The sequence below is a fragment of the Lethenteron reissneri genome, chromosome 67, assembly GCF_015708825.2.
Source record: "Lethenteron reissneri isolate LAM-NWPU_2019-01 chromosome 67, ASM1570882v1, whole genome shotgun sequence".
NCBI classification, from domain to species: Eukaryota; Metazoa; Chordata; class Hyperoartia; order Petromyzontiformes; family Petromyzontidae; genus Lethenteron; species Lethenteron reissneri.
In genome coordinates this window covers 4,045,076-4,064,203 of record NC_083845.1, presented here as the reverse complement: position 1 = coordinate 4,064,203, position 19,128 = coordinate 4,045,076, and the positions used below count along the sequence as shown (strand labels likewise).

At 57.9% G+C, this 19,128-nt stretch overlaps 1 protein-coding gene across 1 annotated transcript in view; it reads right to left on the bottom strand.

Moving 5' to 3' along the window:
• Positions 1-139: 139 nt before the first annotated feature.
• WDR47 (WD repeat domain 47) overlaps positions 140-19,128 on the bottom strand; it is a 33,840-nt gene continuing 14,851 nt past the window's right edge. The window contains exons 8-19 of the mRNA XM_061578615.1: positions 17,616-18,019; positions 17,132-17,204; positions 15,710-15,906; positions 14,372-14,448; positions 13,955-14,192; positions 12,094-12,160; positions 11,698-11,852; positions 7,087-7,256; positions 4,874-5,044; positions 4,476-4,607; positions 3,596-3,817; positions 140-2,975 (exon numbers count right to left, since the gene is read on the bottom strand). Of these exons, the coding sequence (XP_061434599.1) occupies positions 2,833-2,975; positions 3,596-3,817; positions 4,476-4,607; positions 4,874-5,044; positions 7,087-7,256; positions 11,698-11,852; positions 12,094-12,160; positions 13,955-14,192; positions 14,372-14,448; positions 15,710-15,906; positions 17,132-17,204; positions 17,616-18,019 (2,049 nt within the window). The 3' untranslated portion in view covers positions 140-2,832. The remainder of the gene's footprint in view (positions 2,976-3,595; positions 3,818-4,475; positions 4,608-4,873; positions 5,045-7,086; positions 7,257-11,697; positions 11,853-12,093; positions 12,161-13,954; positions 14,193-14,371; positions 14,449-15,709; positions 15,907-17,131; positions 17,205-17,615; positions 18,020-19,128) is intronic.

Below are 19,128 nucleotides of genomic sequence, written 5' to 3'. Positions count from 1 at the left end.
TACCCGGCCGGGTGTCGGGTAGGGTATGGGTATCCGATTGCGACCTCTGGTGTAAGGTGACGCGAAACCCCCCCTCCCCCCACACCCTCCCCCCCGAACTCCGCGTCCGTTCGGCACAAAGCACCGCAACGCAAGGCGATCGCCGGCACCCCTCTCGTTTTATTGAACCCTGCGCGCGCGCGAACGCGCCTGCCGCCGATCGATCGCTGCCGTAACCACCGCTCAACAACCACAGCACGGGAGGAAGGGCGTCGCGGGCGGAGGGGCCGGGGCAAATGCGCCCCCCCGGCATTGCCACGCACGACAAACACACGCCACGCAAAAAAATAAAACGACCGCTTTAAATATTACAACATTAAATAGGAACACTTAAACGCGCGCAGGCGAGCACGGCCGCTTCGGGATGCCGCCCCCGATCAGTGGAGCCTGCGGAACGGTGAGCGACAGCCGCTGGCGAGTATATTACAGTCGTGTTCTCCGATGGCGCGGGAGTAGTTGGCGCTCCTGAAGAACGCCGCGTGACGGGAAAATCGCGTTGTAATAAATAATACATAACATAGGGGTAAAGCGCAGTCAGCGATAACGCGTGAGATGCGTGACGCGGGCCGAACAAAGACCGAGGCGCGTGGGCAGCATCTAGAAACATCCAGCAGCATCCCAATGCCTTGTGCGACGCCACGCCGAGGCAGCCGTACTGACCACTTATTCCTACTTCGTGTTCTATCCGATTCGCATCCGCGTTATAAAACAATGCGTTCCCCCCCCCACCCCCCCCCCGATACATTCATCGCGTTTTGAAAACTACATGGCGGCACAGGAGAACCGACTGCGCATACAGAGACTGGTGGGCGTGTTGACAGGAATGATGTGCAACAGGCGGTGGCCGCGATATCAATTTTGTTCACGATACAACACGCTCACGAGATCAATTGTCCGCGTCGCGATATCGGTTTCCCGTAACTTTGCGATTCGTTTCATCTCGAGTTGATCGCCCCGTGCGTGTGTGTGTTTGTGCTTTGCTGTAGTCCAGTAAAGGATGGAGATTAAGAGTTCTTTTACACCCTTTCCCCGATCTGAGACGCCTGCGGCAAGCGGCTCGGCGTTAATCTTAATCAGAGAGGCGCAGTAGGTTAGCGCTGTTGTTTTTAAAGGCGTCGTTACTCGCCGCGGGGAGCCGTAGCGGCACGACCGCCGCACTCCACGACAGCCGGCGCCAACGCTGTGCCACACGCCGTCCCGCGTGGCCTTGTGGGAGCCTCGGGCACCGATGAGGTTCATTTTTACGTGAACTTAGTCGGCATGGCATCGGGAGAAAAACGTACGACCCACACCGGTGTTCTTCATTGCAAGGCCACGCGGCCCACCAGCGGCCCCTGGGGGCCTTTAGTGCGGCCCCTGACGTGCGGTCCTCCCCGACAATACACTCAAGAGTGAAAGCATCCTGCGTCATCGTCGTCGTCGTCATCATCATCGTCGTCATGCTGCTCTCAAACAAACCCGCAATGGTTTCAAATGTGTGGCGGCCCTCGCTCACACTCGAGATGTCATGAAGGCGAAAGTGGCCCCCCCCCCCCCCCTCTGAAAACTGGCGGAGGACATCACCGTACGTGCACGCCGTCGAAATGGGGAAGGGTTAACAGCGGGGTTAAGTCGGCCGTCGGTTCGTTACGAGTCGGTGACGCTTCCGACGCGGCTGCCACAGCAGCCTTTGCTTCCGCCCTCAGCTCGACGCGATGTCGCTATTTTGCCTTGAGGCGTCGTTTAAAAATAAATCGGTCGAGGAGCGGGGTGGGGGGTTCACTCGGAGCGCGCGACGCAATCAACTGGGGCGGCCGCCCTCCCATGACTGGTCTCTCTCCCTCATGGGTGCTGTCCCGCCGATTGGCACGAGTTACCACAACTGTGATTGGTCTATCCTCACCGGGGTACTCTCCCCCGATTGGCTTGTTCCCTCCGAGTTACCGCCACTGTGATTGGTCTATCCTCACCGGGGTACTCTTCACCAATTGGCTTGTTCCCTCCGAGTTACCGCCACTGTGATTGGTCTATCCTCACCGGGGTACTCTCCACCGATTGGCTTGTTCCCTCCGAGTTACCGCCACTGTGATTTGTCTATCCTTACAGTGTACTCTTCACCAATTGGCTTGTTCCCTCCGAGTTACCGCAACTGTGATTGGTCTATCCTCACCGGGGTACTCTCCACCGATTGGCCTTTTCTCAAATACTTTCCCGCCCTCCCCCACGATCATCGCTGGTCTATTCTACTCCATGATTGGTGTATCCCCGAGGGCTCCGTTCACCAATTGGTCCGTCTCAGGTACCACGATGGTGAGATGTTAACCACCTCGCCTGGTACGCACGACTCCGACGCCTGCCGTATATTTGGAGTTTGCATGTCTCTTCTCTCTCCTTGTGGTCGCGTGGATTTTTCTGAGGCCTCTAGTGTTTCCCTCCACATTTAGAATCAACGTGCGCTTAGAGTATTTGGCTGCTTTCAATCTCCACATTATACGCCACTCCGTTCAGGTCGCTTTTGAAACAGAGATACATAGCTAAGTCGGCATTAACTGGTAAAATAAAAAATAGTTTATCTTAGCTAATCCCGCTCCGTCATTCGTTCTATCCCCCCAACGGGCGCTGCCTCGCGATTGGCCCATTCCCGGTGATGCCACCCAACAACCGGTCCACCTCCAATATCCCTGGCCTGTAATTGGTCTATCTCCGCTGTCACCACTGCTCCGTGATTGGTCGTCCCCGTTGAAGCCGCCCCCCCCCCCCCCCCCCGCCGCCCCGACTGGTCTATCCCCGACGATGCTGTGCCCCGCAATTGGCCTATCCCCTGTAGGCCCACAGGGTGACGGTCCTGTCGGCGGACGAGCTGAGGAAGGCCAGGTCCTCCGGGTGCCACCGGCACTGTATCACCTTGTCCGTGTGCTCGGCCGCCACCGTGACGGGCAGCGGCTTCGTCAGGTCGCCTGGGGGTACAGGCGGAGGTGGTGGGGGGGGGAGTCAGACAGACAAGGCCATCCCATTACCATCATCAATCAGCATCATGATTTGGCATCTCTTACATGATAACCACCATCGTCCCATCATCATTTGGCATGGCCTTCATGATAACAACCTTCCTCATCGCCATTCATCTCATTATTGTCATCATCATCATCTCCTTCATGATAACCACCACAGTCACCACCATCGTCTCATCATCATCATTTGGCATCGCCTTGATGATAACCACGATCATCATCATTATTCGACATTGCCTTCATGATAACCACCATCCTCATCGCCATCATCTCATTATTGTCATCATCATCTCCTTCATGATAACCACCATCCTAAAAACATAGTCAGGCTCTGCACTGTTCACATCAGGGCTCTACGACACATTCGACCAAACCAATGAGTTTGGGGGGGGGGGGCTCTAGAGGTGCTGTTCCCGGGGCCCCATTACCGCCGCCACCGTCGCCACCGCCACCACCGCCACCACCACCGCCGCCACCACCGCCACCACCACCACCACCGCCACCACCACCGCCACCACCACCACCGCCACCACCACCGCCGCCGCCGCCACCACCGCCACCCTCACCCTGCAGGTCGGTGAGCATGGCGCGCCCGTCGTAGGAGCCGGTGAGCAGGTAGTGCGCGCCGCCGGAGAAGCGCACGGAGCGCACGTCGGCGGCGTGCGGGCGGTAGAGCTGCACGACGCGGCCGCCCCGCACGTCATAGAGCACGCAGCTGCTGTCCTCCAGCCCCGCCGCCAGCAGCCGCCCGCTCGGGTCCACGGCGACCGCCGCCACCGCGCTGCCCGCTGTCGCCCCCGGAGCATCGCACGCACGCACACACGCACGCAAAGGTAAGGAGGGGACACCGCGTGTACACGCACACACGCACAAAGATGCCCCCCCCCCTTTTGTCTCCCCAGTGGCGATGTTTACACACCGCATCAGGTACTCATTTTAGGCTGCTCGACCGATGGGAGGCCCAGGACCGCTTCAAATAATCGTCACCTGTGTTGAGCGTGAGTGGAAATTGAACTCGGGTCGTGGGGTTCAAAGACAAAGATCCCCCATAAGGCCACAACAAGGATAAAAATCCCCTAAGGGGAGGCCCAGGACCGGTTGAGAAAATCGTCAATGGTGTTGTCGGTGAGCGGGAATTGAACCCGTGTCACGAGGTTCGTAGCGCCGCGCGCTAACCCCTACACTGCCCGCTCCCCGCTACGCGTGTACACAAAGACAAAGGTCCCCCGCGTAGCCACGCTTTACCCCACCCGCACGCGACCTGCCGATCGACTGCCGTTCTACGCTGCCTGGTGGGGGGACAAGAGCCAATCGGGGGCGCCGGTAACCCCTTGCGCCACGGCCGCTACGGAGCCGGAGAAAGCGCGGGGTGCGGAGACGGCGGAACGGAGGGGCGGTCAGGGTCAGGGTGGACGGAGGCTGCCGGCCGTTCAGCGGCGTCGTTACCCGAGCCGGAGAGAGCGGTGCCCACGACGCTGACGCAGGAGGGGACGCGCAGGTCCCAGAAGCGGATGGTCTTGTCCTGCGCCCCGGACACCACGAGCCAGCCGGCCCACGCGTACAGTGACAGCACGTGGCCTGCAAGGACAAAGATCCCCCGCGTAGCCTTGCTAAGACCGTCGGGGCAAGTGCTGTCAGCGAGCAAGAGCAGCAGCAGCAGCTGTGAAGGCCGGGCGCGGCGCACGAGCGCGGGGGGTTTGGATGGCCAGCGCCATGCCGTCTCCCTAATGAGTCACCACAATTTCACACACACGCACACGCACACGGGGCATGCGCGCACGCACGGACAGTTTGCGAGTCAGCCGCGCGATTCGCGAGTAGACCGTGTGTCCGTCGGCACGTACCCGTGTGCCCGCTGAGTGCGTGCAGGCCCTGGCGGGCCCGGCAGTCCGTGGTGTAGATGTTGCAGTCGCCGGCTCCCGCGCTCACCAGCACGGGAGCGCCGCTGTCGGGCGTCTCCAGGAACGCCAGGTCACGGATGGTCCCGTCGTGCATGCTGAACTCCAGGTCAGGCCCTGGGGTGGGTGGAGGTGGGGGGGCGTATTCAGGAGGTCGTGGGTTCGATCCCGATCCTGTATATTAGAAATCTATATATATAAAATCGCAAATCTGTCTGTCTGTGTGTCGCCGGACCATACGCAGTTTCATTGGACGGCGGTTGCCCCTGGCAATGGGTAGCGACGCATTCGCTGCGGGGTGGACGCCATTTTTAATTCACGTAAAAAATATGCGCACGCATTAACACGCGACTCTGAGGTAAATTCATCAAAGTTTCACGTCCTTTTCACTCCCCCCCCACCCCAATGTGTGCTATTACTATTGTAGAGGTGATACGCGCTGGGATTAGAGATTGTATGCCAGCGCGTAATGATTGGCTGTGTAGGTGGTGACGTGCGCTGACGGTGGAGGATCAGGGGTCAGCGCGGGGTCGTGGGTTACGGGGTACTGATTGGCTGTGGACGGGTGACGTGCTGAGAGGGAGTGATCGGGTGGCAGCGCGGTGTGATTGGTGGAGGAGTGTTAACACGCGCTGGGGAAAACGGATCGTAGAGAGAGTGCGTCGTGATTGGTTCATTAAGGAGTGATGCTCACGTTGAAGTACGCATCAGCTCCGCCTCTCGTGAGCAGGGTCTATAAAAGGGGATGCACACAGGCGTGAGGGCAGGGTGTAACCAGCGAAGAATGAAGACGGGGATGAAGACCTAGGGCCCTGCGGTACCTAGTCCCGCTGTCCTAACGGGACCGGGACTCTGTGTAACCCAGAGGCGAGTGTAGTGTGTGTAGCCAGAGGCGTAAGGTCTACACGAGCCGAATGCAGTGTATTGTGTAGCCAGGGACATAGGGTCTACACGAGTCGAGTGTATTGTGTAGCCAGGGACATAGGGTCTACACGAGTCGAGTGTATTGTGTAGCCAGAGGCGTAGGGTCTACACGAGTGAAGGGTATCGTGTGTAGCCAGAGGCCTAGAGTTTACACGAGAGTAGTGGAGTGTGAAGTCGGAAGAAAGGAGACTACACGTTGTATTTTGATACGTAAAGATTTAATAAAAGTGTGTTCCCGTCAAGAAGTTCCTGCCGTCAATTCCCCCACCACACTATAGGCCGTACATATTACTGCACAGCGGCCGAGGAGATCGTGGCTGGGGGGGGCAGGGGTAGCAGCCCATCTGTGTATATATGTAAGGTTTTTAAGAAATATATTTTTCACCCGGGCAACGCCGGGTACTTATGCTAGTGTGCATGTAAAGTCATTTGGCTGCTAGAAATGTACACGTGATGATAAGGCCACTTTGTCGACCTATCATTTGTGGCCAGGTCGTTTCTAAAATAAGAGCTCTGTATTCGCTCAGTGGGGCTTACCCGGCAAGATTTTTTGTTTGTTTTAGCATTGGTCTCTATGGGTATCTGTGAGTTTCTGTGGGTCTCTACGGTTCTATATGAGTCTCTGGATGTCTCTGGGTCTCTATGAGTCTCTTTGAGTATGGGTCTCTGTGGGCCTTAGTGGGTCTGTATGGGTCTATGAGTCTGTAGAAGCAACATACGTTCAGATAAAATTTTGATTTGAAGCTTTCGTGACTGCAGGAATTCATATTCTTTGGGACTTTCGGTAAAGCCACGTAGATAGAAAAAATAAAAATATCACGACGTTTCGATCGCAACACAAGCAATCGTCACCTGATGATTGCGATGAAAATGTGATATTTTTATTATTTTTCCATCTACGTGGCTTTACCGAGAGACCCAAAGAATATACGTTTAGATTATTTGGCTGCTCCTATAAATTTCTAAATGCTGATGATAAGCCACTTCGTTGAACTATTTGTGGACAGTTCGATTCTGCAAAAGCGCAACGTAGCTCAGTGGGCCCTACCTGTGCGAACCGCGTGCGTCCACTGTGCGTGTGTGTGCGTCCCACCGTGCATGTGTGCGTCCCACCGTGCATGTGTGTGTCTCACCGTGCATGTCTGCGTGCCACCGTGCGTGTGTGCGTCCCACCGTGCATGTGTGCGTCTCACCGTGCATGTGTGTGCCACCGTGCGTGCGTGCGTGCCACGTACCCACGGCGTTGCAGGTGTCGGCGCTGAAGGGCAGCACCTTGACACACTTGTCGTTGGAGCCGGTGGCCAGGAGGTCCCCGCGGGGGCTCCACGCCACGCAGTAGATGGAGCCCTTGTGGTGCTTGTTGCGTTTGAAGCGCACGGCTGGAGCCCGCACCTCCTGGTCGTCACTGCACGCACAAAGATCCACCCCCCCGTACAGCCTCAACGGATCATCGGGGCAAGGGTTGTTGGCGAGCGTGCACGCAGCCCGGTGCGGTGTGACGTAAACATCGCCACTGGGGAGACAAAGTTGGTCGGGCGCGGTGCTGCTGGCCACACACACCCTCGTGTGCCGTGCCGGCCTTCATAGTTGCTCGCTAACAGCACTTGCCCCAACAGCCTGCTAACCCTATACGGGGGACCTTTATCTTTGTCTTTGGGGGTGAGAGTAAAGTGTGTAAGTTGGCACAGTAGGGGGTACACAGCTGGTGCATCTGCCATTCATCTCAGTGAATCAACCCATAGCACCTGCAGGGTCTGTCCAGTAACAGCAGTGAACCTTCGTCACTTCACATGGCCTCAAAGTGCACCGAGACTGGCACAGGCGCCCCTCAGTGGTGAATGGCGGGAATGGGTGTGTCTATGTGGCCGTCTTTGTGTGCGTGTATGTGTGTGTGTGGATGTGTCTGTGTATGTGTGTGTGTGGATGTGCCTGTGTGCGTGTGTGTGTGCGTGTGTGTATGTGTGTGTGTGTATGTCCGGCAAAACAACCTCCTACCTCCTCGCGGTGCCGGACGGGCAACACTGTCGTGGGCAGTGCTGTGGGGGGAGGGCCAATGCCCATTGGCCCTCTCCCCTCATGGCGTCTGTGACCACCACAGTGGCTAAACGGGGGCTCTGGACGGGTGTGAGGGGCTGGTAACCCCTCCACCTTCAATTAACCACCACTAAACCACGAATTAAACATAAACCTGTAACAAATAAGCTTGTGCCGGAGGCCCCGGGGGGTCAGGCTTTTATGACGTCTCCTGGCCAAACCCCATTTGGCGGAGCCAGGAGATAGAATTTTCACCCTTGGGGCTCCTCCAGAAACAACAAAAAACCATTGCGGATGGCCACGTGGAATGTTCGAACGCTCACTGCGGAGGAGAGGCTGCCACTCCTCTGTCGAGAGCTGGACCGGTACCGCCTGGATCTCTGTGGCATTCAGGAGGTCCGGTGGACCGGTTCTGGCTCCTGCCACCATGAGGGGTGGACAGTCCTCTACTCGGGGCAGGAGACTGCCAAACAACAGGGTGTGGCTCTTCTTCTGAACAAAAGAATGAAGGGGGCGTGGGAGCGTGGCGGTGAGGTGTGGGAAGCTGTAAGCCCCAGGATACTTTGGGCTCGCCTTCCCATCAACCAGAGGCGAGGAGTGGTGGTCGTGGTTACTTATGCCCCCACCGAAGACGAACATCCGTGGAGGGATGCAGGCAAAGCCGATGAGTCAGACTCTTTCTATGACCTCCTGTCACAGGTGCTGGCTAAAGTGGCCACTCGGGACAGAGTCATCTTGTTGGGTGACTTCAATGCCCGAGTTGGTCATGATGCTGATACCTGGTCTGGAGTGATTGGAAGGCATGGGCCAGATCAGCTCAATAATAACGGTAGGAGGCTGCTAGATTTTTGTGCAGCCCATGGGCTTGTAATTACCAACACGCTCTTCCGGCATCGGCGCATCCACACAACATCATGGATACATGCCGGGTCCAAGCAAGAACATCTGCTGGACTACATAGTGACGGACCAGCGGATGCGAACCCATGTCCTTGACACCAGGACCTACCGTGGAGCTGATCTGTCCTCTGACCATCGACTAGTCATCTGTAAGATGCGCCTGCCTTTCTTCCACTCCGGTGGTGGGTGTACACCCAGGATCCCATTCCAACCAAAAGTGGCCTGGTCTCAGTTAGCTGATGAAAGTTGCAAGCAAGAATTTCATCATCGCTTGCAGCTGGGGTTGGCATCGTCCCCCACTCCACCTGATGTTGAGGGGAAATGGGCGAGGTTTAAGACTGTGACTCATGCAGCTGCAATGGCTGCTTTGGGTACGCGGTCCAGACCTCCACAGAAACCCTGGCTGACAGAGGAGGTGTTCAGGTTAATTGAGGAAAAGCGTCAGGCCCACTCTCATCGCCTACAGCATCCCACGTCAGAGAATGAGGAGGTTTACCGCAGCCTTCGCTCGGAAGTTCGGAGAGCCGTAAGGCGCTGTAAGGATGGGTGGTGGTCGCGGGTTGCTGAGGAGATGGAGTCTGCCTCAGTGGCCCGTGATCACAAATCACTATTTAACTCCATCAAAAAAGTAACCTGCAGCGCCACACCTATTACCATCATTAGAGGAAAAAACGGTGATCCAATCTCCGACCCCCAGGAACAGGTTTGCAGATTTGCTGAGCATTTCTGTGAGGTCCTGGGGGAGGGAAATTCTCTCAGCCAGGAAAACATCATGGCACAAAGTGGTGATAACCCTGCTGAGGCTGCGGTGCCTCAAATATTGGAAGAGGTCACCCCCTGTGAGTGGCTGGCTGAGGTGCCAGCTGTTGAGGAAGTACTGAGGGCAATCCGGAGTCTGAGACCAGGGAAGGCATCGGGCAGAGATGATCTCCCAAGCGAAATGCTGAGGGAGGGTGGCGTTTGTGCACAGACTGCCCTATATGACATCATAACAACAGTCTGGACCACTGGACGGGTTCCGCAGGACTGGAAGGATGCCCTGGTGGTCCCCCTCTTTAAGAAGGGGGACCGTACCGACTGTAACAACTACAGGGGCATCTCACTCCTCAGTGTGCCGGGTAAGGTCCTGGCAAGGATTATTCAACATCGCCTTGCTAGGCACGCTGAGGAGAGGCTTGCGGAGCCCCAATGCGGTTTCAGGAAAGGGCGGTCCTGCACAGATGCCATATTTTCTGTCCGTCTGCTACAGCAGAGGTGTAGGGAATTCCAAAAAGACCTACATCTCTGCTTTATTGACCTGGTCAAGGCCTATGATACCATCAGTAGGACTGGGCTCTGGGTTGTTCTTCGTGCTTTCGGAGTCCCTGACCCTCTGCTCACGATCATTAAGGACCTTCATGATGGTGAGCGGGCCCGGGTAAAACTACGTGGCCGGGAGTCGGAGCCTTTCCCTGTACACCTTGGGGTGCGACAGGGATGTCCTCTGGCTCCCACATTATTTAACATCTATTTTGACCGCGTAGTTTGTGAAGCCCTCAATAGCTGTACCGGGGGAATTTCCATTTGGTACAGATATAATGGGAGGCTGATCGACGCCCGGGTGCGATCAAGGGATGGCTCCCTATTGGTCAACCATGTTATGTATGCCGATGATTTGGTAATAGCTGCTCATTCAGAAGAGGAGTTGGAGATGCTGCTGCTGAGACTGGAGCGTGCCAATAAGAGGTGGGGCCTTACCATCAGCCCCACCAAAACTAAGCACCTGCCTGGGTATTTTGTACCATCGGACACTCCACCCCCACAACTCCCAATTGGTGATGGGGCAGTTGTGGAGAGAGTGGAGAGTTTCCCATACCTGGGCAGTGTGCTTATGACCGGCTCCAGTCTATCAGCAGAGGTCTCACTCCGAATCAGTCGAGCGGCAATATCTTTTCATCGGTTGCGTAACGCTGTGTGGAACCTACCTGGTCTGTCGCTCCGCACGAAGCTTCAGGTCTTCTCGGCCACGGTCATTCCCTCCCTTCTCTACGCTTGCGAGACGTGGACCCCCCTGGTGGAGCATCTTCGCCGGTTGGAAACATTTAGGCTGGCCTGCCTACGATCCATCCTGGGTTTAACCAGGCTGGATTGTGTGAGGAGCTCACAAATCCTTGAAAGATCTGGGCAAAGTCCCATCAGTGAGCTCCTCCGGCAGGCAAGGCTGCGTTGGCTGGGTCATGTAGCCCGCATGCCCAGCCACCGAATGCCTAAACAGCTTTTGTTCGGCCGGATCGAGGGGGCTAGACGGGCGCGGCACGGGCTGGAGAAGAGATGGAGTGATGTGGTACAGGAGGACGTGGAGCTGAGTGGACTTGCCGATGACTGGTACCAGCGGTGTCAAGATCGGCCTCAGTGGAGGAGGCTCGTGAAGGACGCTACTGGGCAGTTGGAGGCAGTCGCCCTCCAACAACAACGGAGGGCGGAGGAGCGACGCTCACAACAACGAGCGGAGCGCCGGGTGGCTAAAGCACAGCAAGTCGGCACAGTAGGGGGCACAGGTGGTGCATCAGCCAGTCATCTCGGTCATCTCGGTCAGTCGACCCGTGGCACCTGGGTCTGCCCCGTGACCTCCTGTCAGCGGGCTTTCGACACTTCACGTGGCCTCAAGGTGCACTTGGCCTGGCACAAGCATCGTGGTGACGTCACCGCCACTTAGTGGCGAATGGCGGTTGTTGTTGTTGTTGTATGTCTGGCTGTACGTATGTGTCTTTGTTTGTGTGCGTGTGTGTGCGTGCGTGTGTGTGTGTGTGCGTGTGCATGTGTGTGCGTGCGTGTGTGCGTGTGCATGTGTGTGCGTGCGTGTGTGTCTGTGTGCGCGTGTGTGTCTGTGTGCGCGTGTGTGTGTGTGCGTGCGCGTGTGTGTGTGTGCGGCACCGGAAGGAGAAGGAGTCTGGGTAGGCGCACACACGCAGCGTCTTCGAGTTGGAGCCGACGGCGTACAGCTGCCCGCCCGGGTGGAAGGCGACGGCGCGCACGGCCTGAGCGTCCTCAAGCGTGGTCACCGCCACAAAGGGGCGGTCGTCACTCTCCTGGCACGCACACACAGACACGCACACACACGCACACACACACACGCACACGGGTGACGCAAACACACAGGCACACACGCACACGGGCGACGCACACACAGGCACACAAACACACGGGTGACACACACACACACGGGTGACGCAAACACGCACACGGGTGACGCACACACAGAGACACAAAGACAAATAAAGACAAAGATCCCCCGTATTCACGCTCGCACACACACAGTGGCGGTCTCACCTGCTCGTCCCGCGCGGAGCTCCTGGTAGCGCCTCCCGAGTCCTCAAGCCGCCCAGACACCCCCAGCCTGGACACAGCCACGAGGAGTTAATGGGAATAAATGAAACCCCTCAACATTCCCAGAGCCGCAATGCACGTGGCGAACACGAGATGGCGCTCCTTAGAGAGCCCTCGCGCACACGGCTCCCGAGCCGCGGGGGGGGGGGGTGGCATGTGCCCCCCCAATGATCCGATCAAAATCCCTCATTTCGATCGGATCATTGGGGTTTATTAGCAATAAATCGGCATTTTGCGACCCCCACTGCCACTGTGTAACATATTATTACGTGCCAGGGACTCTATGAGATGATAGGATAATAGTCTGAGTCCATAATTGGCAATAAGTAACGGCAAAGCAGTTATACGAGACTCACAGAATTGTGCGCAGTTGCGCATACAGCACACGACTTCCCTTCAGCGAGCGCGATGCCGATCACACAACGTGGTTCGAATTCGACCCTCGATCGATGGCTGTGCCATCGCCGCAAACGCGTCGAATAAAAAGCAAGGGACAAGTCCCTTACTTACTAACAACTCATTACTTACTAACAACTCCTCTATCATTTCTCTTTGCTGGAGGGGTTGCCCACTCTACCTGAAAATCCTGGCTCCGCCATTGCCTGCACTGGGCGATTAACAACCCTAACAAAGCCCTAACCCCTGACCCAGCGGTTCCCAAACCTGTGGCCCGCGAGGCTACTACTACTACGACGGGGAACCACGGAAAAAGCTAAATAAACAGCCTCGCCACGGAAATGTACAAGATGCTGGTGAATAGCCGATTTTCGCGGATAATGATGTTGGCCTCGGGAAATCCGTCATTACCTTAAAACATACGAAAATTGGCTATTAAATAAATGAAAATTATCGTGAAACAAAAAATGTAAATTGGTTATGATGAACATGAAGTTAAATAAATCTTTATCTCACCTTAAATGGTGATGATGCTGCAGAGTAGCATCATCATCACTTTACCACATCAATTTCTCACACCAATTTCTCTTTCATCACTACATTATCATCGCATTCTTTTTCTCTTGATGCGGCAGTCGTGCAGAGATCCCGGACGCGATTCGCGGACATCCAGAATCGCGGAGAGCGAGTTCGTGACGAAGGAGGGAACGCCGTTTAGGGGCCATCCATTCAGTACGGACGCAAAAATCTGTCAAAACTTGACCCCTCACCCCCTCCCTGTACGCACGCAGACTTTTTACACCCCCCCCCCACCGAATCCTATAGAACGGCCAATATTTAATCCACGCAGAAACGATCAATAACTAATAATATTAACGTGTTTAAGCAAACAGATAGTCCACCGCCGGACTATCTAACTCATCTGAAGGCCAATGTAGACAAATTATTATCGAGGCTTCACCCACCCCCCCACCCATCCCGTTTCCTATGCGTACGGACATTGTCAGGAGACCCCCCCCATACGCATTTGGGTTAACCCCCCTCACTCCCCTCCATGCGTACGTACTCAATGTATAGCCCCTAACTAGTAGTAGCGTGGTGGTGGTGGGAATGTTTGGACGTTTTAGAGGCGTCCGCACGCTCACAGCGGTTGGGATCCGCTGCCCCCGAACCCTGAGAGAGTGGAAAGCGCACTGGGGGTGAGGGCACTGAGAACTGAGAAGCCTTGGGCACCGGGCACCCACAAACCTCCTGGGGGGCTGGGGAGAGCCCCCCCGACCCCCTCCTGACCCCCCTCCCTGACCCCCATATAACCCCGACGCCCCCCCCTCTGACCGCTCACACGACCGCCCCCCCCCGCCCGCCCCTCCCCTGACCCCCCCACCGTCCCCCCCACGCTCACACTCACTTGTCAGCGAATCGCACGGGCGACTCCTGTGGACGGGGCACCCTTGTCGGCGTTGAGCCTTTCCGCGGCGTGCTGCTCTGGGCTCCGCCGGCCTCCACGTCCGGCCGATCGCCGCCGCCGCCACCGGCGCCGCCGTCGTCGCCGGCGCCCGGCCGCGTACCGTTAGCGCCGCCGCGCTGAAGGGCGCTGCCCTCGTGGGAAGGCCTAGCCGGCGCGAACGCCTCGGCGGTCACCGGATCTGCGGCGGCATCGGCGGCGTCAGGGCGTCGGGTTCCGGCGAATGTGTTTGTGCGTCGAGTGCGAGAGACGGGCTTGGGGCCGGGGTTGGGCTGAGGACTCGGCGGCTCCGCCACCGAGGGCACAAACGGGAGGGGGGCGTCGGGGGTTCAAAATGTGACCGGCACGAGCCTCACTCACCCAGGCCCAGTGACTGCTGCAGGTCGGGGCTCAGGCCTTCCATGCTCACGGTCATCTCCTCCAGCTTCTGCATTGACCTGTGTGTGCATCGGGTGCGAGGCAGGCGACAAACCACAGGGCACACACCAGTTACTAAAACTGTGAGCGGAAATAGAGTTTGTGTAGCAGTGACAAATACGAGGCTTTATTTCTTTAGGCACGAGACACTCTCTCTCTCTTCAAGGATTCCCTGCACTCCCAGCGTCCCGAGCTCTCGCGTTTCCCCCCTATTTTTACATCTTCTGAAAAAGAGCTACATAGCTCAGTGGGCCTTACCTGGTAAAATAAATATAGTTTACATTTTAAAGTTTAGTTTATGTAGGTATGTAAGTATGTTGTGCTTCTTTCGCACCGTACGTAGCCAACGGGGCCTAGCCAGGAGGGTCCTGCCACTGCATTGGCTTCGTATTTGCAAGACATTTTTAGCCAAATCCATGATGAGTTGTGTTGATTTACACACGTGTGGAACGAAACCGGAGCGCCCGGAGAAATCCCAAGCCCTGCGCGGGGAGGCAACGCTCTATCCCCCGTACAGAGGGAATACACAGACGGTGATTTAGTCTGCTTTCTGTACTGCCTTCTCATGTGAGCCAGGGGTATGGCTCCTTTTCGACACCCACCCACGGGTAGAAGGGAGTTTCATAGCCCCATCTGTGCGGTGATCCACCAACCCTGGCTGCTGCTGCCTCCACACAACAAACTTGTTGCGTTTAGTTTGTTATCCTTCCCCTCCCGCGCACCTCTGATTAGCATGGTTGGTTATGTACGGTGCGAGAGAAGTTCAACATACATATACAGAAAACCACAGACACCCAGACCCATAGAGATCCACAGAAACACCCAGAGACACATAGAGACCTTCAAAGACCCATATAGAGAACCACAGACCCACAGATTATCACGGTTGGCTACGTACGGTGCGAGAGAAGTTCAACATACATATACAGAAACTCACAGACACCCAGGCCCATAGAGATCCACAGAAACACCCAAAGACCCATAGAGAGACCCATAGACCATCACGGTTGGCTACGTACGGTGCGAAAGAAGTTCAACATACATACACATACGTACATCAATACAGACCCATAGGAGACACCCATAGGAGACACCCATAGGAGACGCATAGAGACGCATTTATTAGCACGGTTAGCAACGTATTGTGCTAAACAAGTTCAACATAACGCTGCTGGATCACAGGCAGCCACCACCGCCGCCGCCGCCACCCCGATGGCAACACGACTGAGCGCTCGCCGGCCCCCCACGCCCCCCCCCCCCCGTCCCCACCGCCCCACTCACCGGCTGAGGAACTGATCGGTGAGCCGCTGCTGGCGCGCGCTGGGGTGGGCGGGGGCGGCGTCAGTGGCGGCCACACCCCCCTCCAGCAGCATGGCCTGGTAGAGCTGGCGCTGGGACTCCTGCGCCTCCAGGTGCTGCTGGTAGCGCAGGCGCTGGCGGCAGTACTCGGCAAACTGCTGCTCCGTCGAGTCGCGCGGCTGCGGGAAGTGGACGGCGTCAGGCGCAGAGTCTCCCACGATCGCCGATGCACCACCCTGGACCCCCCCCCCCCCGTGACCAACCGTGCCCCACCACCCCCCCATGACCTACCTTGCCCCACCCCCACCACCCCCCCATGACCTACCATGCCCCACCCCCACCACCCCCCTATGACCTACCATGCCCCACCCCCACCACCCCCCTATGACCTACCATGCCCCACCCCCACCACCCCCACCATGACCTACCATGCCCCACCCCCACCACCCCCCATGACCGACCGTGCTCCACCCCCACCACCCCCCATGACCTACCATGCCCCACCCCCACCACCCCCCTATGACCTACCATGCCCCACCCCCACCACCCCCCCATGACCTACCATGCCCACCACCCACCACCCCCCCATGACCGACCGTGCCCCACCCCACCACCCCCCCCATGACCACCATGCCCACCCCCACCACCCCCCCTATGACCTACCATGCCCCACCCCCACCACCCCCCATGACCAACCATGCCCCACCCCCACCACCCCCCTATGACCTACCATGCCCCACCCCCCACCCCCCCCCCATGACCAACCATGCCCCACCCCCCACCACCCCCCTATGACCGACCATGCCCCACCCCCACCACCCCCCCCATGACCAACCATGCCCCACCCCCACCACCCCCCCCATGACCAACCATGCCCCACCCCCCCACCCCCCCCATGACCAACCGTGCCCCACCACCCCCCCATGACCAACCATGCCCCACCCCCACCACCCCCCCCATGACCAACCGTGCCCCACCACCCCCCCATGACCTACCGTGCCCCACCCCCACCACCCCCCCATGACCTACCGTGCCCCACCCCCACCACCCCCCATGACCTACCATGCCCCACCCCCACCACCCCCCCATGACCTACCATGCCCCACCCCCACCACCCCCCCATGACCGACCGTGCCCCACCCCCACCACCCCCCACGACCAACCATGCCCCATCATCCACTCTCAACTGCGCGCCGTGTGCCCGTGCGCGGCGTGACGCTCTGCGTGTCGTGTACCGTGTCGTGTACCGTGCCGTGTACCGTGCCATGTACCGTGTCGTGTACCGTGTCGTGTACCGTGTACCGTGTCGTGTACCGTGCCGTGTACCGTGCCATGTACCGTGTCGTGTACCGTGTCGTGTACCGTGCCGTGCACAGCGTGACGCTCTGCGTGCCGTGTACCGACCTCTGCCGCCTTGACGGGGGACTCTGCTGGCTGGGCGGCCGCGGCTGGTCCTGAGCTGCTGGCTTCCGGAGCCCTGCGGGGGAGACAGAGACACACAGCAAATAACCTCCTCCCCCTCCTTCCCTCCCTCCCATCCTCCTCCCTCCCTCCCTCCCTCCCCCTCCTTCTCCTCCCTCTCCCCCTCCCTCCCTCACCTTATCCCCCTCCCCCTCCTTCTCCCCCTCCCTCCTCCTTCCCCCCCTCCTCCCCCCCTCCTCTTCCTCGCTCTCTCCCTCCCTCTCCCCCTCCCTCTCCCCCTCCTTCCCCCCCTCCCTCCCACTCCTGCACCCCCTCCTCCTCGTAACGGGAGGCGGTCGCTTCCTCGGCTCAACGGCGGCCACGCTGCGCAGGTCCGCGCGGCCCCGCCCCCGCGCCCCCCCCCCCCGCGCGGCCCCCCCCCGCGTGACCCCCCCCCCCCGCGTGACCCCCCCCCCCCCGCGCACACCTGTCGTGCCCCGCCGGGGCCGTCTCCTCCTCGCCGGCGCCGGGCCCCTCGGGGCTCTCGGGGATGAGGCTGCGGCCGAGGGCGCCGGGGTAGTGGAAGCTGGCGAAGGAGCGCGACAGCGCGGCAGGCGGCGCCGGCGGCGTCATCGGCGGCAGCGACCGGCCTCCCGCGTAGCCGCCGCTGTCGTCCACGGGACCCGAGCCCCTGCCGGGAGGGCCGCGGAGGCCCGCGGAGGGTCCGGCGCCGGCGTGCCGCTGTCCGGCCACCAGCAGCAGCTGCTGCTGGTGGCTGGCGAGGCCGCACGCGAGGCCGTCGAGCGCCGGGGTGAGCGAGCGCGACATCGCGAAGGTGTCGGCCGACTGCGGGCGCCGGCGCAGCGGGGACGCGGGGAACGGGGACAGCTTCTGCGTGGGGGGGGGGGGGTAATGTAAATACAGTCATACCTCGGCTGTGGAATACGTCGAATTTGGTATACGTCGTGTTTTGACGAGAAAAAAATGTCTTGGGATACGACGTCTTGCTTGGAATACGACGTCTTGCTTGGGATACGAGGCGCTTGCTAGAACTTGTATGGGTCGGGATGAGTCACCGCGTGCCCACGTAGACCCCGTTCACGACTCCTACCGTTCCTCACCACCATCCTCGTAGGCTATCAACTCCTCTCAGCAAGGTAAAGTGACGTAAAAATTTGATTTTTATTTCAATTTATTTTAATTTATTTATGCATTTATTTAAATTTACGTATGCATTTTAGTAATAAGTAGTGTCTAGATTTATTTTATTATTTTATACAACCCCATTAATGTATAATATGCCATATAAAATATCATTTCTTATACTCTGGAACGGATTATTTCCTATTCCTTTATTTCTCATGGGAAAAATTCGTTTGGTACACGTCATTTTCGGTACAAGTCCTACCCCTTCTGGAACGAATTAACGACGTGTACCGAGGTACCACTGTACAAAGGTAAAGGTCCCCTGTATAGCCTCAGCAGACTGTCGGGGCGAGTGCTGTTAGGCAAGTGGCACCTAGTGAAGGCTGGCATGGCACACGAGGGGGTGGGTGGCGAGCACCACGCCCGGCCGTCTTTGTCTCCCCAGTGGCGATGTTTGCACACCGCACCAGGTGATCATTTGACGCTGAGTCGACCTAGGGGAGGCCCAAGACCGGTTCATTCCATCGTCACCGGTGTTGGTGGGCGTGAGCGGGAATCGAATTCGGTTCGCTGGGTTAGTAGCGCAGTGCGCTAACCGCTACAATACCGCTCCCACTCACACACAACCTGTATCACACACACACACAACCTGCATCTCACACACACACACACACCTGTATCACACACACCCTGTATCTCACACACACACACCTGTATCACACACACACACCTGTATCACACACACCCTGTATCTCACACACACACCCTGTATCTGACACATACACACACCCTGTATCTGACACACACACACCCTGTATCTCACACACACACACACACCTGTATCACACACACAC